This window comes from Tribolium madens, unplaced genomic scaffold (assembly GCF_015345945.1).
Source record: "Tribolium madens isolate multiple individuals breed KSU strain unplaced genomic scaffold, Tmad_KSU_1.1 Scaffold_3;HRSCAF=73;Tcas5.2_LG2, whole genome shotgun sequence".
NCBI lineage: Eukaryota > Metazoa > Arthropoda > Insecta > Coleoptera > Tenebrionidae > Tribolium > Tribolium madens.
The window spans coordinates 6,597,605-6,621,945 of NW_025401006.1; the positions used below are offsets into that span (position 1 = coordinate 6,597,605).

Consider the following 24,341-nt stretch of genomic DNA (forward strand, 5'->3'; position numbering starts at 1 on the left):
TGTTTAAGAGAAACAAAGAACAAATTTGAAAATACTTTGAAAAACAACATTTTAATAAGAATTATTACAATAGAAAAATATATAAATAAACTTTTAGCACCAAAACCCATTGTTTAATTTTTTTTGTTTATGCGAAAAATGTAGTAGTTTCATCGTTTCATCAGGACAGCCAACTCGAAGATTTGACACTTGTCATTTTTGTTGTAATTGAAATAACCGGAACAAATAATCAATTTTTTGGTTTTTCTCTATCTAAAGACTGTGTTTTTCAAATGTAAGTGAAACATAATAAAATTCTGAATCTCTGTAGCACTTCTTTTAGTTTCTATCTCCCACTCTGGCACAAATGGCTTCCGGTAGAATTTCACATTTAATTAGATTATTAAAAACAAGCAAAGTGCATGATAACCAAAGCGTTTTATACATTGACTTTGATTCACACATTGCTACTGTTAAATATGAAAGACATGATGATTTTTATGATTTAATCCATACAAATATTCCTGATGGATTGCAGGGTCAAGGTTTAGGCACTGTTTTTGCTGAGGTAGTTATGTTTTTTAATCGCACGTTTACTACTATTGTAATAAATAACCAAAATTGCTAATGTTGCTGACAATATTTGATAATATTCTATTGTAACATATTTTAACATTTGGTTATTTTGTTTTTGTTTGGTTGGTGGACGGCTGAATTTAAATTTGGCGCTTTTTCAGCGAATTTTTGACCACCTGATTGAGAACAACAAGAAGATGAGATTGACCTGTGAATTTTTATACAAAGTTTATTCACGGAACATAGATAAGTACAAGGATTTTGTAGTAGACGAATAAGAAACGAAAAATAAATATTTTTTACTACGTTGACTTTTAATATTAAAAATGGAAGATCAAAGCGATTACAGATCAAAAGTATTTTTTTATTTTCGTGAAAAATACTACAGTTTAATGATAGCTGCGTGTAAAGAGGGCACGACAAAATTTAAAACTGAAAGTTCCTACCGATTATATCAAGCACTTGCTTTATTGTTAAATAATCGTTTAGAAGAAAGTATAAACGAGTTTGATACTATAAAGAATGAAAATACTGTAAAACTCTCGGCTACAATCGGGTTAATGTACTCTAATAAACTTCTGGGTGTCTCTAATAAAGAATTATTTCATAATTTGGATTCCCAAGTTCGTGACTACCGAAAATCGGCTGAAGCGATCGATTTTTGCTATTCCGGCTTTGTTTTGTTTGCTTTAAACAAACCGGAGAAAGCTCTTGACTATATCGACAAGTCTCTCAATATTCAGTCAGATTTAGTCGAAGCTTTGGCATTAAAGGGCTGGGTTTTGCTGTATTTGAAAAAACTGGGACACAGAGTCTCACAAAACATTACAGAAATATTTGAACAAGCTTTAAAAGACAACAAACGTAACTTAGACGCCATTTTGGGCGTCTCCGAAAGTTATCTAACTCAGAATAAGTTTGAGGAAGCTCTAGAAGCGGTAAATAAAGCAATAGTTCGATATCCCAACTCTATTTTACCTTTAATTCAAAAAATGAAGATACAGTTTGCATTCCAAGACTGGGAACCAACTGTTGAAACGATGAACAGGATCATTAACGACAAAATCGATAATCTTGATGCCCAAAAAATCAATATTTTGATTTTATTAAGCCGTGATGCTAACTACGACGAGGCTATTGTTTGCATTAAGAGATATTTTCACGAAGTTGATATACAAGAACCCAAAAACGGGAAAATTCTCATCGAAAATGCAAAATTATACTCGAGGATATGTGGCCGACATGTTGACGTTCTCAAAGAGACACAAAAAATGGTCGAAAGAGCGGTTCAGATAAATTCTGATGATGTGGAGTTTATTGTTGAGTTGGGTCACCAGTGTCTGCTTCTAGGTCGGATCAAAGAAGCCCAAAAGTATTACAAAACGGCAACAAAACTGGACGAAACATCGCTGAAAGCTTTGATGGGTCTCACACTATGTGAACTTTCCGAAAACGGTAAATCCGATCAGATGAAAAAACAAGTCGACTTTTTGCTTGAATTGGAGAATTCCCAAAATTCGGCTCAACTTTATTTAATCCGAGCTAAAATTTCTGATAACTCCGACGAAGCTTTGATCTTTTTGAAAAAAGCAAATGATCTCCAGTTGAATCTCGTCAAACACCAGTATTATTCCGATTCGTACCTGTTGTTACTAGACCCTGATTTTATGTTGGATGTTGTGAAGGAATATCTCCAATATATTTCATACACTAGTGATTGTAATACTAAAGGAGGAGTTCGGGTAACTTCAAGTGCCGCCAACACGGCTCTAAATGCCTTAAAAGTGGTAACAAAAGCATGTCCTGGTCTTTATGAAGCTTCGTATTTGTTGGCGAAGCTTCAGTACTTGACTGGAGACACTACTAATGCTATGACCACTCTCGAGCAGATTTTATCGAAAGTAGAAGACGAGTCTTCAAGCGATGCCCATCTCTTGATGGCTCAAATCCAAGTACAGAATGGTTACTATGAGAGAGCGGCTCAAAGTCTTGAAGTTGGTTTGAGTTACAATTTCAAGGTTCGGGAAAACCCGATGTTTCATTATATTCGAGGATTAGTTGACAAAAATCTGAATAATATCTCTGACACTATTAAATCTTTAACTACGGCTTTAACATTGATTAATATTAATCCAGAAATCACTACTTACAACTCTAAAGATCAGAGTGACTTAACACTTATTGAGCGAGCGTCTATTTACATTGAGTTAATCGAAGCACATAACATGATTGGTCAAAATGACGAAGCTGCAAAACTGCTTGAGAGTGCAGTCGAAGAATTTCAAGGGACACCAGAAGAGTCACGAATTTTAATTTTAAGTGCTGATCACGCTGTTAAGAGAAAAAACGTCCAGGGGGCTATAGATTTGTTGAACAAGGTGAAACCTAATGAAAGTTACTACTTGCAAGCGAGGACCAAACTAGCTGATATTTTGCTGAAGTATCGACTAGATTCTTATGCATATTTGCAGTGTTACCAAGACATGGTAGATGAAAATCCCGGGCCCGAGAGTTATCTTCTTTTGGGAGACGCATATATGACTATCCTAGAACCAGACGACGCTCTTGAATGCTATAATCAGGGGCTTCAACAAAATCCTAAAGATCCTTATCTTACATTAAAGATGGGTCAAGCTTTAGTCAAGACGCATTATTTTGCCCGAGCTGTGGCTTTCTACAAAGAGGCAATTAATACGATTCAAGATCCTGAGTTGAGGCTTCAATTGGGCGATCTTTACATATCAATGAAAGAATATGAAAAAGCTGAATCTTTACTCTCGAGTGAGCTTAAAAACGATAAATCATTAGAAGACTTAACTCAGCTACAGTACAAAACTAAGTTGTTGATGCTATTAGCACAAGCTCGGGAAAAATCAGGGAATTTACCAGGAGCTTTGACTGTTCTTACAGAAGCCAAGGAAAATCAAAATCGAGTTAGGAAACGCTTAGCTGTGGAACAAACAAGTATGTTTTTTGATCAATACGGGGAGTACATAATGGTGTTTTTTTGTAGACGTCCTAGAAGACGAAATAAAGCTTCTGATCGATATAGGGGTAAAATTGGCCGAAATCGCTGCTACTTTAAAAGACAACGATAAAGCTGTACAATTTTACAAGGATGCTCTTGAGATTTCGCCGAGTAATACTGAAATTTTGACAGCTTTGGCAAAATTATACATGCAGGTGATAGTCGAAAAGTTGTTTTTGTCTAGTTACAAGGTTTGCTTTTAGATGAATGTCCTGGACTCGTGTCAGCAAATATGTACTAATATTCTATCTCTAGATACAGAAAATGAGAATGCATCAGTCATGATGGCTGATATAGCCTTTAGAAAGGTAAGTGTGATGTTATATTCATGTTGTTTACATAGAGTAAGAATTTTCTTTAGATTGATTTCGATATGGCTCTTTTTCACTTCACGCAATTGATTTCAAAACAACCAACCAATTGGACCGCCTTGGTGCGTTTAGTCGAAATTATGCGACGTACAGGAAACCTAAACGACTTTTCTGAATATTTAACAAATGCTGAAAAAAATACAGAAAATCCGGTTAAAGACTCCGGTTTTCTTTTTTGTACCGCCTTGTATCAATGGTACTCCGGTAATCTTAATGGTGCTTTAAGAAACTTTAATTTATCTCGTCAAGACCCAACATGGGGAAAACAAGCCTTATACAACATGATTGAAATTTGTCTAAACCCCGACGATGAAATGCTTGGTGACCAGTTTGTCGATTATGAAGATATCGAGTATCGGGATTCTCGAAGTATGGCTTTGAAAACTGCGGAACGGCTTTTAAGAGAACTGAAACACCGTCTTGAAGCTAACGGTGACGATATGTTGCGATATAGACTTTTGGTCAACTTCCGCTTATTGGCGACTCAAGATAAGTACAATATTGAGAAAGGACTTGAAGATTTTATTTCTTTGGGGTCCCAGAATGTGTACAAGGATCATGTGGGACCGATTTTGGGTATGGCTACGGCTTATAGCTTGCTGAAACAAACGCAGCGGGCGAAGAATCAATTGAAAAGAGTTGCGAAAGCCACTTGGACTTTTGAAGATGCGGAGTATTTGGAACGATGTTGGTTGTTACTCGCTGATTATTACATTCAGTCGTCGAAATACGATGTTGCGAATGATTTGCTGACTAAAGTTGTTCAACATAATAAGGCATGTAGTAAAGCGCATGAATTTCTGGGATTTATTTGTGAGAAAGAGCAGCATTTTAAAGATGCTGTTGTTAATTATGAAGCCGCCTGGAGGTTTGGGGGGAAGACAAATGTCGGGATTGGGTATAAGTTGGCTTATAGTCTGATGAAAAGTAAGAATTACGCTGATGCGATCGATGTTGGACAACAGGTGCTTAAACTGAGCCCTGATTATGCTAAAATCAAAAAGGACATTCTTGACAAGTGTCTAAATAATTTAAGGGTTTGAAGGCCGCCTGATAAAATTTATAGCTTTTATCAAAGGAACTTATTATTATTTGCAAACGATAAATTTAACTACCAGTTAGTAATAAATGTTTGGCGCAGCATATATATAGTTGTGTTAGATTGATCCGTCCATTCCGAATTTTGGTGTCTCTGTATTGTGATTGATAAAATTAATAAACTAGTGTCTGTATTCCCGTTGGTTTGTTTTATTTTTCGCGACATTTATTTTTACGCCAAGCAATAAAGCTTGTGGCAAATGGAAAAAACCAGTGTTCATTAGATGGCAGCCAAACACGTGCACGAAGTATTTAGAAAGAATCTTATGATGCAATTATTTTTGAATTGAATTTGTTGGCAAGTTCAAGTGTTAGTATCTTTAGTGACAGACACAAAGTTTCTATGGAGTTATGGCTAAACATGGTGGCAAAGGCAACACAGCACGAGTGATATGGGCCGGTAGTGACATTCTCTTCGATATACAGATTTATCCCCCCGTGGATGACGACTTTGGAGAAGATGGTGAGAGTGAGTTAAAAAAGCATGTAAGCAACATTTTTGACTGTTGTAGTTTTGCAAAGAATTGCCAATATTTATACACGCCGTCGCGCCAAATTATGTTTGCAAAACAGGGTCAAAAAACCGCCAAATCATTGGCAAAATGTAAGTTTGGAGACGATAGCGGTTTTTTTCTTATCGCTGATTGACCAGCTGTGTCAACCGTTTGCGTGATTTCATTAATTTAATTTAGTTATCAGACGCAAATCGACATAATAAAACTTTTATTGTTGTGCGAAGGTCGTGAAAAACTTTAAATTTAAAAATCTGGATTTAGGTACAGCGGAGGATCAGTTACCATCCTACGCGTCATTGAGGATAAGTAAAAACAATTGGAAACCGTATTTTTCTTATACTTATTTATATTTTTATGTCTGTTTTTTTGCTTCTCAGACGCTTTTCTATCCGCAAATGCGGCCATAAATCTATGAGGTTATGACCCATGTGGACAGTTAATTTCCACAAATGTTATGTATTTTTGAAATATTTTTTCTTTGACTTGGATATTCACTCGGGTAGTTTGTGAGTGGCAGCCGAAGACATCAGTGTTGTCAGAACTGGAGAGACTTAGAACAGATGACATTGTTAGGTAACGTGTCTAAGAAAACAATTTTAACACGCATTTAACGCTTCATAATAACAAGAAGCTATTGTTTGTGACGAAGTAAGAGACCAAATAGGTTTTGAGAACGAACCTAGATCAAAGTACGAATTTAGCCAAGAAGAAAGCACTGGCTAGCTGCCATTTAGTCGATTTATAAAAATTCTAGTATGTCTCGCGGAAGCTTTCAAACACTTTGCATAAACGAATTAAGCTGATCAATTTTTAGCAAAAAAGGTATTAGTGACTAAAAATCAGTTCTATTAAGTCATGTAAGTAGCTTTTGAGTCGGTTCTTGTGAAAATTCCAACTCATTTTACAGTGAAAAACAAACAATTTAATTTTATTTTCTGAATTATTTACGCAAATTGTTCGTTGCCAAATCAGTTATAAGAATTTCACAGGTATCCGACGTGAATCATTGTTAAACATTTTCGATTATTAATTAGTTAAAATTAGCTGGCACTGACATTGGCTTCCGTCACTAGACTTATTTTTGTATCACGTAAAATAATAAAAATCAAAAAATAAATTCAGAGCTCATAAAAAGTTTTTTAATGGTTTGAGGTAATAAAACAATTTTACATTTTTACAACATTCATATTTTATTTGCCTTTTCAAAGTCACGTCTATTGGACACATCAAAACACGAATATTTGCCAAAATGTGACGAGGACACCAAACATGCATTTTTTTTTGTTAAAAATAACTTAAAGGTCCAAATAGACGACTTGGGTTGCAGTTATAGCCCCACAAAAAGCCAGGCTGCTTGCAACGACGACCACAGCGGTGGTGGTCCCCACTGCATTGACAATATAACCCATACACATTGATAAGATAAATTGAGCGAGGAAAACCATGCTTGAGACTATGGCAACGTCGGTTCCGAGGCCTCGGATCTGTTGAGTAATTTCTTTCCCTTCTTCAACTTTCTCAAACTGGAAAAATTATTTAACATTTTTTTTTTTGATTGTGGATAAAGTACCGTTCCTTTGGCGTGGTAGTGAGCAACTAGGAGATATGGCATGGTGAAAAGAGTCGAGTACATAACACCAGCAGTCCAACTAAATATAATAACCCCAACTTTATGTTTAGTCAAAGCCATCAAAAACATTCCACTTGAATAAACCAATAGACCCCCAACGTAGACTTTTCTGGCACCAAAATTTTTAATCAATTTTTCGATTATCAAAGAGTAGCAAGCGCAAGATAAGGAATACATTGACATTCCCCAACAACCAAATCGGACTCCACTTTCGTATAACTCACGATTGGGGTCACTATCAAGGCCCTAAAAATCATACGTTGGTACGGAATTACAAAATTTTGAGACTTATTAACAGTTGGATTTCCTCCAAAGACAGCCTCGCCGACAAAATCTGTGAAATAAAGAGAGTAGCAGACGTGAGCCATCCAACAGAAAAGGTTCGTCAAACACAAGATTTTCAGTGATTTAGGCATATAGATAATACTTTTGAGGTAAATAAGTAAAGATGCATTAGGTGCCGGGACTATACTTTTCCTCGATTTTGGTTGATCGCTATTGATCGAAATGTATTGAGTAGAATTTTCCTGAAAAAAATGGTTAATATTTGTTAAAAATTGAGCTTACAGACTTGTTCATCGTCTACTTCTAAACTACCATAATTGGACCCGGTTTTTTTGATTTCATCTGCCTCTTCTAAAGTTCCTTTCAATTCAAGGAGTCTCAAAGGCATTTCCTTAAAACTAGTGATAGTGTAAGACACACACACGACGAAAATTAGAGTTGTTAGAGTGAAAACAGCCCGAACATGACCTCCTAGTAATCTGCCTGGAAGAATTTTGTCGAAAAAATTGATTCAAACCTTTGGTGGTACCTACCTATAAGAGTCGCATCCCAGTTTATCCCTCCTAGAGCGTATCCTAAAAATCCCCCTAGTCCTGCCATCACAGTAAAAGTACTCAAACCACGGGCATGGTCATCTAAAATCACTATTTATATGGGTTTTGTCGTCTTGTAAATCATACCAGGAATGGTAACGTCTAACAAATATGCCCTTGCTGGGCTTTGGCACGCATCGGCATCAAAATCCAGGAGGACCGTTCCCAAAACCGTGAAAAACACTCCCCAAGGGTGCGAATTATTGTATTGAGGATCTGAAGGATTAGGGTCACCTGCTACATAGCCCAATAGTTCTCCATTGGGGACCAACAAAAGGCCCAATAAAACTCCAACAGACATCACAAAAATAAAAGGTCTTCGTCGTCCGGCATTTAAATGGCATCGATCACTCAATGATCCTAAAATTGGAGTTAGGAAGAATCCAATAAGGGGAGATAAAGCCCAGACTAGGGTCATATGTTTGTGCTCAACACCGATTTTCAATAATGTAGGCGATACGAAAGCTGTTTCCGCTGAATATGAGAATTCAATTCCCATTACAGCTGCTGAAATACGTATCAATTCAGTCCGGGTTTTTCGTCTGAAATAAATCTGTTTGAATTATTCAAAACTAAACGGTTTTACCTGTAGATATGAGAATAGTCTTCGTAGATGACTCCTGGGGGTGTTTTTTCACGTCTTAGTAAAAGAGAGGATAATCTACCTGGACTCTCTTCTTTCCAGGTGTTCCACCTGTCTTTGATGTTGTCTCTGAGGGTGTGTAGTCGGCCTAAGACACCCTCATACTCGTGTAATTTTTCAGTTCCCATTTTTCACATATTTTAACCACTTGATAGATTCACCCTTTAGCAAACAAACCCCGACTGCATCTTCGCGCTGTTTATTGGGTCCGTCTTGCGCATTTTGTATCTTTGGGGGTGTAAAATGCGACTCAATCTTTTATCAAATTAAATAAATTTCCGGAAAGAAGCACAACAAGTTGCTTCAGTGTGTTTCAGTCAAAATAATAATGAATAGAATCTAATTATAGGTAGTTTTTGTTGTGTAAATGAATGCTTTTCATAATGAACTCGCAAATATGCGACGCTGAAAACATCTCAATCCAACAGCTTTTCAGTTGTCACACTCGGCAAACTTTAATTGGCTTAAACTTGCGTGGCTTCTTTGCCCTCAATGCTTCTGTAAGCAACTGATAAAGTTAAGTCTCAAATAATTGACTTGGTTTGACATTAAGTTTGGAATGAAATAAGACTTTATTCCACTTTGTTTTCTTTACACTTTATGAAACTCCGGTTTTAACCAGATTTGATTTTATTTTGGTCGCTTGGAAATTTTTCCGTGGATTTTTGGCATATAAGACTAGGTTTTATTGCCGGTTATTTTTAGGGTCATTAAAAACACTTATCGTTTTTAAAAATAACGATTATCATGTAATATACAGAGTGGTTCGTGGACTGTAGGCAGATAATAAAAATATTTCTTTTATGAGTAATTTGTTTATTGGCGAATTGTGGTATATAAAGTTGTAACAATTGAACTATAAAATAATAAAACCGGCTACAACTGGTAACTTTCTAAACATCCAATGACGTATTGTTGGACGGAAAAGTTACGATTGAAAATAACCGATTAACACTTATCTTTTACATTATTATCAGATAATTAAATCTAATAGTGTTAAGTGCTTTGAATGTGATAACTGTTTCTTAAATTAGAAAAAAACAATGATATTTCTCGAATTTCATTGTAAATTTCCACACCTTCTGGAAAAAATAAATTTTTGTCCTTAATTGCGTCACCTTGAGTTGGAAAATGGTATTGTTCGTGGGTTGAATAAAATTTTAATAACACTCAGTAACACGTGAATAAAACTTTAAATTCATCTACGGCTCAAGTCGCTCAAAGCTATTTTGAAATGGTCATTTCATTATTATTTAATTTTTGTTGTTAGTACTAATTGGAGTTTGTTACACTTTTGTTTGTGTTTACCTGTTGCTTTTTATTTTCCTTTCATATGCTAGCTATAAATTTTATAATAAGCGAAAAATTTTTTTTGTATGTTTATTTATACTTTAGTAATGGACTATTCGGAGACTTACTTAAAACTTATAAACAATCTTATATATTTTGTGTATATGTTAACACATATTTAAACTTTTTATTATTGTTTCTAATATGCAGGGTGAACTTCCGATTTTCAAGTCAGTAGGTATTTACTAAAAATTATTTTACTTCTGAAATTTACTTTTGCAATATACTACTGAAAATTAAATTTTTGCGTGTTTTTGATTTAAATTAATAGAATAGAAATTTCTGTGTTTTTTCATCATGTGTAGTTAGCCTTAATACATAACGTATTTTTTGGACCAGGAATTGAACCACAATTTTTTTCTTGAAAAAATAATAATTATTTTGTTTTTGCTACTTATTGCAAGATTTAAATTATATATTTGAGAATTCGTAGTTTTTTTGTGTTTTTATTGTTGCAGTTCGAGTCTAAAGTCATATTTTTTTTTAATAAACGAGGTGTCTAGAATTGAAATCGATTTTGTCCTTAGTACAGCGTCACCTTGTGTTGGGAAATAGGTATATTCCACGTGGGTTGAATACTTGAATATAATACTAATTACGCATGATATAAAAATCCATAAAAATTTCGACTCGCTTGAATCGTGCAATTAAAAAGTGTCCCACATTTCCACTTGAATACCATTTAAATACCACTACATTTCTAGCGGTCTCATAAATTTCCTTGCGATTTGAACAACATTTTAGCAATAAAATATGTCAATATCACATTATGAATTCCGGTGCTGGTACACAAAAATCTTGTATTCAAATCGAGTTCACACCTAGTGTTATTATTGTCTGGGACAAGTACGCGTCCTTGCGTCCAGATGGACCAGTTCTTCTTGACCGCACTGTATATCGGATTTCCTGCCATCCGCCAAAAATAGCGTGCCCTTTTGGATCGGAATTTTTTCGGCAAACTGGTTCCCGATATGATTGATCGATACGTAAAAGCGTGTAATTAGCTGCTAATTGAACGCCTTTCTGAATTTTTTGCGAGCCGGATCGTGGACTACAGTTTGATAATAGATTATGAATGCGGGTCAGGGTCGAAGGCTTAACTAACACTTTATTAATTTCCAAACGGATAAATGGTGGCCCGATGAATTTACGATGACTTCATTTAGTCACAGGGAATTTTTTAATATGTGAGCGGATTATTTGCTTGAGGATTTAATTCGTTTTGAATGAATCGCTAATGAGCGAAATGTAAAAGAAAGGTCAACTGATTTGTTACTAAATACGGCATTGGGAATAATCTCAGGTTGATAAACTGCCTACGACGGTCCTTTGATTTTATTATTTCATTAATTAGAAATTTGAGAAATTGATAATAAATGTCCAAGGTTAAGGACTAAAATCAATTTCATAATCATAATGTTTAATTTGTATGCACCATTTCTCTTATGAATTTTCATTAATTAAGGTTAATAAACTCAAACTATTAGAATAACGTGACTATAAAAATCAACAGTAATTAATTGAACATAATTTATACTTGGGAAATTACTATTATAGTATTTTAGTTCATGAATGAAATTTTAACTTGGAGCTTTTTATTATTCTGGAACATTATTGCGGTTTAAAAATTAAATTGCCTTGCTTTGTTCTATTATAACTTTAATTTTTATTACGAAGTCCTTGATTTCCATTGCCACTTTGTCAGTTGGCCAATTTTTATCTTATTTCTAAAAATGTTTATTGATTGTGATTTATTAATAATCATTAATCAAACAGTCCGATGCATAATAATTAAGAATATTAAACAAATTTTTAATTCTGTTTAGTTTATTACCTTTATAGATAATAGAGTTAAGACATTGAAAATATTTTTTTTCTAAATTTGTTCTGTTGTTTTAAATTAATTTCTTATTCACAGAAGTTGTTTTTTTATATTTTCAAGTTTATTACATTATACTCGTATAATTTTGCAAAAATTATTGTTATTTCAAGCTTTGAAACTTTTAGCTAGAAAGTAATTTCTTGTTTAAAATAAATGTTTTACTTAAGGAATATAATTGTAACATTGTAAGGGCGTGTTCATAAAAATAAATAATAATTACGATTAAACCCCACTTTCTATAGACCATTTTCTATAATTAAATAAGTTATAATTTTTTCCAAAATTAGATTCTTTAAAGGTTGCTGCTGAATTTTTGTACAACGTATTTTTGTGTATGTTACACTTTTTTCATTTTTTGTTTCATTATTTTATTTTTATGTTTTCTAATGCCAGGTGTAAACTTTTGTCTTTTGAGTGTTTCGGTTGGTTGTCAAATCTGACCTGGCACTCGATAATTTCAGTTTTAAAAATACAAATTGTATTATTTCAAAATGTATTGTTAATTTGTGTTTCAATGTAGTAAAAGTATTTTGTGAGATATTGTTTCTTTAGTGTATTTTTCAATAAATATTTTTTAATCAATCACATTTTTTTATTTGTTTGCGACCAGGATGTGAATCAAAAATATTTAGCTGATAAAACGAAGTAAATAAAAATATCTTTGGCAATTTTACAAAATTGAACTTTGTTCATTAGTATAATTCGTGTTGCTCTAAAAATATTTAATTTGTCTATTTTTTAACAAGATAAAATCTGAGATGTCTCCCGATAATTTAATTTTAAACAATATCACACAAATAACTTTGGTGCGGTGGGTATTTTCCGTAACTGATAATTTTCTGTTAATTGTATTTTCGAATTGATTGACTTTACGGTCTTTGATTTATATATTTGATCTAAAAGTAAACATTTCTGCTTAATTTAAGATCCAGATGTTTAATTTAATGTCTAGTAAATTATTCACACGAAACGATCTAACAATTCGAATAAAAGTAGAGGTAATTTTAGCGAATGATAAGCTAAGTGTGTTACTTTCTTTTTCTTTAAAATAATCGTGCTTGATGTATACTAAACGCGTCTAAATTTACTTAAGTGATTGATTTTATCGATTGTCATCTAAGGGGTAAACATGGGTAAATTTTTGATGGTGTTATTATGTATAGATAGAAATTAGAACGCAATAATTTTCTCCGTGAGCATAAAGTATTTTAATGGAACATTAATGTGGTCCAAATTACTGCTCCATAACACAGGTGACATGTGTAAACTTAATTAATGGGATTAATTTAACCATCGATTATTTCTATTTTTAGTTGAACTTGTCACTAGACCCATCATTTTTGTTATACTACTGCCACAAGCACGGATGTCACGAGAAAGAGAACTTAATCCGTCTTAAGTCGTCTTAAAAAAATCTTTCTAAATTAATTAACGCGTGTGTGACTCGAGTGATGGGTATTTGCTTGTAAAACCACAACCGATGCAAAAATCGAAAATAACCAATCTGGGAGTAGATGAACTTGAGATAATGACTGATAATGGACATTTGACCAATGAAAATCAGTATTATGCGAAGGTAACGTACTGCGGGATATGATATTTACAATCGCGGCTAAATAATATTATTGTACTGTGAGTTTCTTCGAGTGACACCTGTAATTATTCGGATTTTGTATTGGAGCGTTTGCTACGACACCAACATGGGTTAGTGTTTTTCATCGCTTCGAATCAGCAAACTCGGTTTTGTCCCAACTAATTTTTTTTCTTTCTTCAGGATTAGACTTCATCGAGGGCCAAGGCGAAGACTTCGAAAGGGCGCTCGAGAGCACAGGTAGGAAATTTTCCGTTTTGAAAAAATCAATAACGGCCACATTAACAATAATTGTTTACCTCGGGCTCGTCTGAGATAATAACAGGTGGTTAGGAATCGATTGTGCCCTGTTAGCTTAATTAAGGGAGGGTCACACTTGACCCAGATGGGTGCCAAAATCTGATGTTAATCTCAGCCTTGCCGTATTGTTTCGTCAGGGTTAAAATCGCATGTTGTAGGTTTCGGAAAATTTCATTTCGCCTTGTTGACAATATGTGGTTTAATTTATTTGAACACCGCCGTTGGAATAACAATAATCTCGTTCGTTTTGCCATCGGCAACATGCGACTTCGAAATGTCGTCTTCGGACAAAGGATGGCTGACAGCCGCCCCCATGCTTGGTAAGTGAATTTTAAGATAAGATCGAGACCAAGAAAGGGAAATTAAACCTGAGGGCCTTGACCGGATACTATTGTTGGAAAAAGCGATCATAAACTCTCTTAAATTGAACGAGACTCAATCAATGTCATAGTTAAAATGAAATTGTCTCAGACACTCTAGGCATAAATCAATGACAACCTCGACTATTCGCGGGATCCTAAGCTGGAATACCTTCAACAAGGTTTGCAGATTTATTGCCTATTCGGAACGAAGGTTTACAGCTTCGGGACAATTTGATAAACGAAACTGTAAACAAATTGTTGCAAATATTACCAAAACACACATTTTTTAAATAGTTTACTTCTGGAACCTAACTACGATAATTACTATAGGTATACCCCTAATTACTTATGTAAATATAAAACAATTAAAAACTTTAAAAAATACTGACATGATGTTTATATTAACTATTTCTAATTGTATTAGTAATATAAATATGATTTAACGTTTTACACAATTTTAAAAAGTAAAACTAGTCTTTGTAAAAAAATAAGGACAAAGATGATAGCCGACTAAATGCCGGCTTGTTTGAGTAATAAAAATTGATGAAAAATTTGAATATGAAATATACATATTTACACAATTATTAATATTTTATATTTTATGACTCAGATTTTTTAATAATTTATCAAATATTTGATTTGTGCAAAGCAGTGGCGTAACTACAGGTTATAAATACTAATCTTTTTAAATTAGTTTTTAAATATCTGTAGTTTGTATTTAATAAAATTATATCAACAAAGGTCAGATCTATTAAGGAAATGAATTTTTAATTTATTTGACATAACTATTATGAGTATTATGCGAGATATTTTAAAATAAAATTAAAAAATATTTTTTGAAGTAGAAACAAAGAAAATCTTTGTACTCGTACGGGTCGAACTCCAACAATTTGCTTATTTTTTTTTCACTAGTTTAGAATTCAGTTTATAATGTTGATAAAATCAAACATCACTCATCAGTGAGTTAGTGATTCTTGAAGTTTCTTAAAAAAATAAAATTATGTTTAGGTACGAAATTTTTACATACATTTAACATAAATCACAAAAGAATTTTGAAAAAGTTATATTTTTTATTAAAATTTTTAAATAAAAATATATCCGCTAGATAATATTCTCTTTTAGGTATGGTAATTGGCTCGTATTTCTGGGGATGCCTGGCTGACACCAAAGGACGTAAAACAGTATTAATCGGTGCCTTGCTCATGGACGGCTGCTGCGGCCTCTTATCGAGTATTTCCCAAGTCTATTGGCTCTTCATGCTCTTTAGATTCCTAAACGGATTTGCGTAAGCCTTTCCCAAATCTCCTTTAAACCCATCTAACTCTATATTTAGTATAACAGGTGCAATGGGCATCTGTTTCCCTTACTTGGGCGAATTTCAACCCGGCAAATACCGCGAGACGATTTTATGTTGGATGGAACTCTTCTGGACTCTCGGCGTTATTGTCTTGCCGGGAATTGCCTGGATCATAATTCCTATGGAATTTGTGTACCAAACTGATAATTTTAAGTTTGCTAGTTGGAACTTGTTTGTTGCCACTTGCTCGATTCCGAGTCTTTTTATCGGACTTTGGCTGTTCTTCTTCCCGGAAAGTCCGAAATTTTTACTGGAGTGTGGCGAAGCGGAAGAGGCTTTAGAAGTTCTGAAAGATATGTATGCCAGTAATACGGGAGACAGTGCTGCCAACTTTCCGGTAAATAATCTAGAAATTGCCACTGACTTTATCATACATTCTTTTTTGATTTAGGTGATTAGTTTAAGAGAAAAAGTTCGCACAATGAGTGTGGTTTCTCAACAATCCACTCGCAGTATTCGTAGTTTAAGGATCCGAAAGCCAAAAGAGTTGAAATTGCTTATGCAAGAAATTTGGGAACAGACCAAGGCTTTATGTAAACCTCCACATCTTAGATATACCATAATTACGTGTCTGATTCAATTTGGCCTAACTACAAGGTACCAAAATTTACTTTTTGTCTTCCCTTAAAATTCACATTTATTTCTAGTTACTACACTTTGATGATTTGGTTCCCGGAGCTTTTCTACCGGTTTGAAGAATTCGAAAATCTTCATCCGAACGAAAAAGCTACGGTTTGTGAAGTCTCCTCGGTTGTGGTTCCTGTCAATATGACCACACCATCGCATGAAGAATTCTGTGGAGAACCTATTGCCGATTCTGTTTTTCTTCACACTTTAATTATTGGTCTTGCTTGTATTCCTACAAGCTTTTGGTTACCGTTGTGTGTGCACAGACTGGGAGCTAAATTTTTCTTAGGTTCGTTTTTTTTTTTTTTTTTCTTTAATGGAAACTAATTTTTCAAATAGTTTTCAGTTTACTTGTTGCTGGAGCTGTCACTTTTGGTTTGTATTTCGTCAATTCAGCAACGTCAAACCTGGTTCTTTCGTGTATTTTTGAAGCTTTAACAAGTTTGGGAATTAGTACCGTATATTGTGTTATGGTGGATTTATTCCCAACGAACTTGAGGTAATTATTTTTTAGGAAAGCAATAGAATATTGTTGAAAATAATTTTTAGGGTAATGGCCGCTGCTTTGTCGTTAACATTTGGTCGAGGAGGTGCTCTCATTGGTAATCTGTTGTTTGGCTTCCTCATTGATTTGAATTGCGTCGTCCCGATTGTATTATTTGCAGCTATGTTATTAGGTGAGTGACAATTAATCTACCTTTTGCACACCTGTTACACTTATTTTTCATTACAGGAAGCGGCTTGCTGTGTCTAATGTTGCCAAACACGGGCCAAGGAGCGTTGGACTAGAATCACTTTAGTTTTTATTTTTTTAAATTGTATAACTTTGTGATAATTGTACTTTATTGACAACAAAATACCTGAATCGCATTCGATTTTTTAGGTTTAAATGTACGTACAATAATGTAAAATGATAATTATTTTTGTTAGGAGAATGTTTTATTTATAGTTAACTTATTTACTTATAAGATATTTATTTATATTTATTTTATAGAAATACAGCACTTTTCTGATCGAGATTGTTATTTCTGAGGGAGGTTCTAGGGATAAGTGCCTTTAGATAGGAATCTATTTTTTTAATAATTATTGTTTTACCAGCATTTTTGTAATAAGCTCAAGGTCCAAAACCTTCAAAAGAGTTCACAAAGTATTTCACGCCTAAGTTTGTGTTAATAACGTGTATATTTTTTATTTTAGTGGTTTATAACAGACGATGGCTTATCGTACATTTTTTCAACGAAAATTGAGGTTTGTTGGCTCATCATAATTACCTTTTCAGAATTTGTATTTAGACTTTTGAAACACTTAAAAGTTCAAAAATTGTGCAAATTATGCACAGTAGCACATTTGTACGCTAAGCCACCGATGTTATCTTTATCAACTGTATTACCCAAAACACGATTAAAATTTTATCTATAAACACTTCTTTCATTCGAGTTTTTAAAACATGCGCCATCTTGTGGCTGAATTACTCGCGCCCCCTCCTTAAGTAATTGGTAATAAAAAAATTGGCAAATGTCTAAATTAATTAATTTAATATGTAATAATAAATACAAATATACAGCAAGATACAATGAACTAATGTCGATATAAATTCAGTTTGAAATAGATCCTCTTCGGACTGTTTCCGTCGCTGTGGCGTCCTCTATCGTCGGGACGCCAAAAACGCACCCAAGTGTCGAATAGTACGGCGTAAAAAGTGCAGAATACTGTTGTGCGGCTGGCGCGAAATAATGCGGTGGGAAAAGTCCCTGTCTCTGCGCCATTTTGAGTCTCGTCGTCAATTGTTTCTTCCATTTTGTCCTCCTGTTTTGGAACCACGTTTTAATTTGTACTTCAGTGAGATTGAGGGCTTTTGAAAGCTCCATTCTTTTGCTAACGCTTAGATATTTGTCGACTTTGAATTCGCTTTCTAGTCTTTCCAGTTGTTTGGCGCTGTAGGCTTGTCTGGGTTTTCGGTCCAGTCCCGGTTTTCTGGACCTGCGATTGGCCGGTTTGGGCGCTATAAATGGAAGGAATTAGAGAGTTTTCGAAATTGTCGTAAAATAAAGATGTAAACATGTGATTTGCATTTACTAACACGATTGTCACATTGCGATATTAACAGTTGTTTGAGTTTGCTTATTGATGTCACGTAATTGCGTTTTTGCTTTGATAAATATGTATTTAGTGGTTTTATTGGAGGATAATTGGTGAAATTCGGGGTTTGAAGGTAAAAATTCGGTAGTAAATGCGACTTGTAGATAAATATTGTGTTTGAAATTGTACACAGGTGTTTAACAGGCAAATTGTCAGCTTGTAAGTTATGTGACATGACAGTGTCAAACTCCTAAGTCAACACACATAAGCACATAATCTCTCCCACTTTTTCTGGATTTTGTGCAGCCGCTAGTCGTGCGGTAATTTCTTCGGTAAATACATTTAAAACGTGCCCTTTGTTTTCAATTAGCACGTACGATCAGGATTCAACCAACATAAACACTATAACCATATTGCTAATTAATGTTAATGTCTACCTATTTGAACAATTATAAGTTTATACGCGACAAATTATTCACTAATAGCATAATAACGTCATTTCGCAACACATTTAGTAGGTACCTATAGTAGCTGTGTCAATAAAAAGCAACAACCGATTTCCGAATTTGTTAATTTCGAAAGCTGAATTGAAACGTTACTTTTATTGGTTTTGGAAATTATTAACTGTTTTATAGTCTTAACCACCTGTTTCCAAAACGATCATGTAGGTATGTAAAACACATTGTTTGACTTCTTAAAAATTTTTATTTGTTAAAGTAGTTAATAGTTTGTTTAAGCCTGCTCAAGATATTTCTTTTTTTCACACCAGGCGGTTTTCCAAGAAGTCAATTACAGAAATGACAAGTTAGACGTGATTTACGTGCTTGCCAATGAGTTGAAACATTTTTTTTATTTTAAAGAGGAGCACATACATCAATTTTTTTGCCTAAGAGTTGTGTAAAGTAAATAACAATAATAGTTATCAGCACTATAATAAATGAGTTTGCGAATAAAGTGATTCGTAAATTGTTCAATTCTTATTACGCCATCTTATTATTAAGCTGCACGCGATCCGACCATTTTCGATCATTCATGTTATTGTTCATCTCTTCTGTGAAGTAATGAACGACCATTTACGTCTTTTATATGATTAATTGAATAGCTTTAAAAGTATTTAATAATAACATTTTCTAAACGCGTGCTGATTCTTCTCACAGTACAACAATGATTACAATTTCTAATTATTTATAATTCGTTTGAATTACCTAGGTATACATGTACATACATACATTAAATATAACAAAAAATGTCTAGTATGTTATTTAACATGCTTTTATTAAAAAAAAACTACTTTACTTTGTTCTATAATGTATATATTCTTAATGTAGCTATGTGTAAGGCATATAGATAAAAAATAAGTGGCATTCTAATGCCGATTTAAGATAGTTTGAGATTTGATTTTTTTAATTTCCATTTATTCTTATTGATGTTAGAATTATCACAAATGCACGGTGCTGTATTTTATTAAATAAATGCGTAATAAAGTAAAAACAGTGTATTTATTTATTTTAAAACTATAGCATTATTTTATCAGGGTAGAAATACAATAAATAAAACTGACCAGATCTGTATTTGTATAATTATGTGACCATTTCTCTAATGTTTTGTTAAATTCTTGGTTGTGACATTACCGTATCGACAACATCACTGCTTTTTAATTCGTTTGGGGCAAACAATTGAAATATTAGCAAAACTAATCCATTTTTCCAAAACAGAACGAAAGATTTTACTTCCAAATGGACACACTGAAAAATCTCCCTTTATTCATTATATAAATTTATACATATAAAAGATCTAAGGTAAAAAAATACAATTTGGAAATTAGATTTAAATTGTCATTGGAGTGGTAGTATTAAATGTTATTCACATTTTTATTTAGGTAATTAAATGATACAAATAAATTATTTGTAAAGAATAAAGTTAGGTCAAGAAAAATTCATTTTTCATCATCATTAATCATGTAATGAAGGTTTAATTTATTATTAACCAGAGCTATAAATGTTTCAAATTTGTAAAAAAAATTAGCTTTATTAAAAATGTAGGTACACCAATACCTTCTTTTTATGGTTTCTAAGAATTTTAAATAAAAAAAATAAAAAAGAGTATTCAATTTCAAGTAGTGATTGAGTCGACGCGTTAAAATTTAGAATTACGCTTATCAAGTTTATAACAGTTTTCGCAAAAAACTGCATGATATTGCGGATATTTACGTGTTGTAGCGTCAATAATTATAAATGACAAATGTAACAGAAAGAAAAGTTATAATATTTAAAGTGAAATAATAATTAAATAATTTCCAACTTTCTGGAGAATCTGTTAGTTAAATTTTAGTTTTTGCCAAAAGAGTTGTATTGTAATGAAAATCTGTCTATATTTAAAACTGAATGAAATTTTAAAAACTTACCCTGTAATCCAAAAATGTGGCTAGAAGTCTTATGATCTGCAGTTGCATTCAACCAATTTGTGTAAATAAAAGAAGAAGAGCTTGTTCCAGGGTGAAGATGATAAGGGATATAAGATGATTCGGAAGAACTATTTTGAGAGCTTGAAACTTTAGAATTTGAAAGAAATTCCAACAATCCAGGATCGGGAGGAGCAGGATCAGGTCTTCCAAATTGTTGCAAATCTATGACTGATTGATATAAACCTAAAATAAACAAATTTGTTAATTTAAAAATTAAAAAAATTATATCTAACTACTCATAAAAAATGAAAAATCTGTATAATATTTTTGTTATTTTTATGAATAAATTTATGATAGCCAACCTGTGCGTGGAGCCGCCGGCAGCGGTGTAGGCTTAACAAACTTAATTTCTTTGGCGTTAATTTTGTCCTCTTCATTTTTGCATTTCCTATTTAGTCCCAAAATGCTATCAATCGAAAACTTATTACTATTTACACTTTCCTCACACGAACTTTCTTCCTTTTGTTCTTCCGCCACAATATCAACACTTTGTTCTTCATCCGAAGTAAAATCGTCACCCGATTCTAAAAAATGTTGCTCGTCTTCGGACACGTCGCGGTCACTTTCGTACCGTTCCATGATTCAGGAGATGATTTCGAGGACTAGTTGTGTTTCAGCTACTGTGCCTTCTAAGGCTGGTCCATTAGATCCTTTGCTGAATCAACTAACACCTCGTACCTGTCCCTCCCTCTAAATGCCCGCCCCGTGTTGCTCATCTCGTCAGCCGCCGCTACAGATTGGTATTTCGCGTGTTTTCAACTTGCCCTAAAATCCATCTTCGCACCTTTATACTTCCTTTTACGTGTGGTTCTCAACCGTTTACACCCTTATTGCTGGACTTATAGCTGACGCGAAACAGATTTACCATCATTCATTCCAAGGAGAATGAGGAATTTGGGGGCGATTAGATTTTTGAGACGGAAGACCTTGAAGGGGTCATCAATCAAAAGAGATGACCAGCAGTGCATTTTTTTTTTAATTTGGTAAACTATTTTAAGTTCTTTCGATAAAATGTAAAACATGTCGCAAAAGATAAAAAAGAAAAAAATTCCACCATAAAAAAATCGAAAACAGTTGAAAATTATTTTTTAACAGATTAATCAGATACTATAAAATTATTTGTATAGAATTATTAACACTTTTTAAGAATTACGATGATTAAATCATCGAACATTTCTTTATTTATGTAAAAAATTTCTTACTGTTAAGTGGAGACTATAGTACAAAAGGTAGTATATTAAAAAACAAGTGTTACAAACACTCTCATTGTGATATAGGAGTAGTTTGTGACACGAGCCACGCAGTGGAGAGTGTTACAATGCACAAGTATCACAATGAAAGGTTTCTATTGAGATATTTTTAAATTGAATGTATTATTATATTATATTTCACAGTTAAAACTGATGATATTTGACGTATGCGGTACCCAATGAAATACGTTGATCTACAACAATTTCTCATTTAAAAACGAGAATATGGATTCAGTGATGACAAAAGTATTGCATAAAATATTACCAAAAACAGTGTTGCAAAGTTTCATTTTGTGCAACTCTTTTCAGTTTATCTGTAAAATGCTCATTGTGACGCCCAAATAGAAAAAAATATATATTACGTTACTCTTGTGAAAAGGTTGAATTTTTTTTATATGACATTATTTTCTATTTTATTTAGACATTTTTAAATTATTTTTAAAAATAAGAATATTACTTACTTTAAATTAGTCTCTTTGCTAATTACCCAAAATTTTATTTTAACAAATTTTGAACTGTTAACATTGACGTAAAGGCAGAGAAAAACTTTAAAAACTTGAGATTAGTACATAAATATGAATAATTTCTAGATTAGATAGTATAATTCCATACAGGGTGATTCTTAAATAGACCGACAAAATTTTATCACAGCTTCCCAATGATAAATGGAGACAAACAGTACCCTTTTTACGTTTGTATCTTTTAGGGGCAAAACCCCCTTGATTCGTGCCACTTACTGCGTTTATGAATTGTTCAATGATCAAATACATTTTTATCAAGTTAATACCATGGTTTCCACTACCTGTGCTAATACTATTTAGAAACACATCAGTGGCGTACGCTTTACCTCGAAAATAACGTTAATAAATTTTATTTGAAGAATGTTTACACAATGAATTTTTTAAATATTTTTTCTAGCATGTTCTCATTTGATACTACCAAGGATAAAATTTTGTCGGTCTATTTAAGAATCACTCTGTATATGGAATGTCAATACAACTTAAGATAACTTTTTTAAATCTGTTATTTTCTCTCTTAGTTTTTTAAATTAGTAAAATTTTATTTTGATGAACTAATGTACATACGTTTATCTAATAAATAAGCTATCAATGACCTTTCATTAAAATTTTTCTCTAACGTTCAAAAAACAGATTTTTTCAAAAATGTTCAAAATAGAATCAATATTTTTTATATACAAAAACTGGTAAGAGTACATATTTGACAAAATTAATAAACTAAACTTTAAAAGATTAAAAAAAATGTTTTTGTTAACTGGTGTCAATATTGATTTTTCTTAAACATTCACAATAAACATTAATAGAGATTAGAAAAAATGTTGTAAAATCTTTTCTAAGAAGTTGAAGAACATTTTTTTGAATGTTTGATAAGTTTAACTATAAAAAGAAAAAATAAATTTTACTAGAAATCGTTCTACATATTTATAATCTGTTGTAAAATAATAATTTATTTATTTTTTTATCACAGCAGCAATTTCTTTCTTGAAATAGTAGTTTGATTTGTGTAATTTTGAATTATTATCCAGAATCATGACTTCGTGATGTAGAAATTTTCTAAATTAATTAATTATTCTTATTAATAAATGAACCTGTAATTAACGAGGTTTTGGCAAAGTCAGATAAGTAGGTAAGTATATCTAATTCATTCGTCTTTACAATTAAAGCACTCGCTACGCCCGCGATGCTGAAATATTTCGTTTCTTAATTATTTCTAAGAGTACTACAAAACGGTGTTAGGCTAATATTATTCATACGTAAGACAAGAAAAAATTTTATGACCGAGGTGTTAGTCGAGGCTATAAATTATCCAAGTCTGTGATATGAATATTGGTTGTATGATGTTTCATAGTTTTTGCGATACTAAAGGATTATTTTCAGAAATTATTCATAGCATATTGTCAAACTATACACATGGCTGTTAAATTTATAACGGCCGTGGCGTGTAGTAACACTTTGGAAACAGTACAATTAATATACTCCTAATTGCCACCAAGTATCACAAAAACTTATTCGTTAAATAATTATTTCAAAAGACTAATGTGATTTTAAAAATAAATATGTTAAGAAGAAAAGTTTTTTTTTGGATATATTTCAAAAAAAATAAAACAGTTTATAGATATCAATATACAGAATTGTAAAACAGAGATTTAAAAAAAAATGTGTTCTCTCTCAACTTAAATGCAGTTTGTTTGAAATCACTGGACGAATGCACACTCCGCTATTATAATTCTCCCACACTACTCAAGCAGATGAGTTTTTCATAACATCGAGATATAGCCGCATTACCGGCCATTGTATTAGTTATTTGATGTTCTCTGGTTAACAGCATCCACCAAATGGGGGA

General features: G+C 32.9%; 4 protein-coding genes across 5 annotated transcripts; 2 read left to right on the forward strand and 2 right to left on the reverse strand.

Annotated features, from left to right (window-relative positions):
• The first annotated feature begins 16 nt into the window (after window positions 1-16).
• Window positions 17-5,190, forward strand: LOC123007239 (tetratricopeptide repeat protein 21B-like). 2 transcript variants are annotated; one of them, XM_044402420.1, is made up of 6 exons: window positions 18-274; window positions 323-547; window positions 717-3,519; window positions 3,569-3,738; window positions 3,787-3,891; window positions 3,945-5,190. In XM_044402420.1, the coding sequence occupies exons 3-6, from the start codon at window positions 882-884 to the stop codon at window positions 4,995-4,997; spliced, it is 3,966 nt and encodes a 1,321-aa protein (XP_044258355.1). In that variant the 5' UTR covers window positions 18-274; window positions 323-547; window positions 717-881; the 3' UTR covers window positions 4,998-5,190. The 2 variants fall into 2 exon arrangements, with proteins under 2 accessions (XP_044258356.1, XP_044258355.1); XM_044402421.1 differs by lacking the exon at window positions 323-547 and having other exon boundaries at window positions 17-274.
• Window positions 5,191-5,261: 71 nt separating this feature from the next.
• On the forward strand, window positions 5,262-17,607 carry LOC123007243 (synaptic vesicle glycoprotein 2B-like). The gene is made up of 10 exons (XM_044402428.1): window positions 5,262-5,521; window positions 13,725-13,781; window positions 14,000-14,161; window positions 15,326-15,488; window positions 15,537-15,897; window positions 15,952-16,157; window positions 16,208-16,476; window positions 16,527-16,686; window positions 16,737-16,864; window positions 16,921-17,607. The coding sequence occupies exons 1-10, from the start codon at window positions 5,404-5,406 to the stop codon at window positions 16,974-16,976; spliced, it is 1,680 nt and encodes a 559-aa protein (XP_044258363.1). The 5' UTR covers window positions 5,262-5,403; the 3' UTR covers window positions 16,977-17,607.
• On the reverse strand, window positions 6,745-9,215 carry LOC123007242 (proton-associated sugar transporter A). The gene is made up of 7 exons (XM_044402427.1): window positions 8,662-9,215; window positions 8,163-8,617; window positions 8,016-8,117; window positions 7,769-7,965; window positions 7,494-7,724; window positions 7,138-7,443; window positions 6,745-7,090 (listed from the first exon to the last, which is right to left on the reverse strand). Exons 1-7 carry the CDS (start codon window positions 8,844-8,846, stop codon window positions 6,863-6,865), a joined length of 1,704 nt encoding a protein of 567 aa, XP_044258362.1. The 5' UTR covers window positions 8,847-9,215; the 3' UTR covers window positions 6,745-6,862.
• A 98-nt stretch (window positions 17,608-17,705) lies between the features above and the next one.
• Window positions 17,706-21,310, reverse strand: LOC123007246 (homeobox protein ceh-30-like). Its single transcript, XM_044402432.1, has 3 exons — window positions 21,033-21,310; window positions 20,671-20,913; window positions 17,706-18,189 (listed from the first exon to the last, which is right to left on the reverse strand). Exons 1-3 carry the CDS (start codon window positions 21,307-21,309, stop codon window positions 17,783-17,785), a joined length of 927 nt encoding a protein of 308 aa, XP_044258367.1. The 5' UTR covers window position 21,310; the 3' UTR covers window positions 17,706-17,782.
• Between the last annotated feature and the right edge of the window lie 3,031 nt (window positions 21,311-24,341).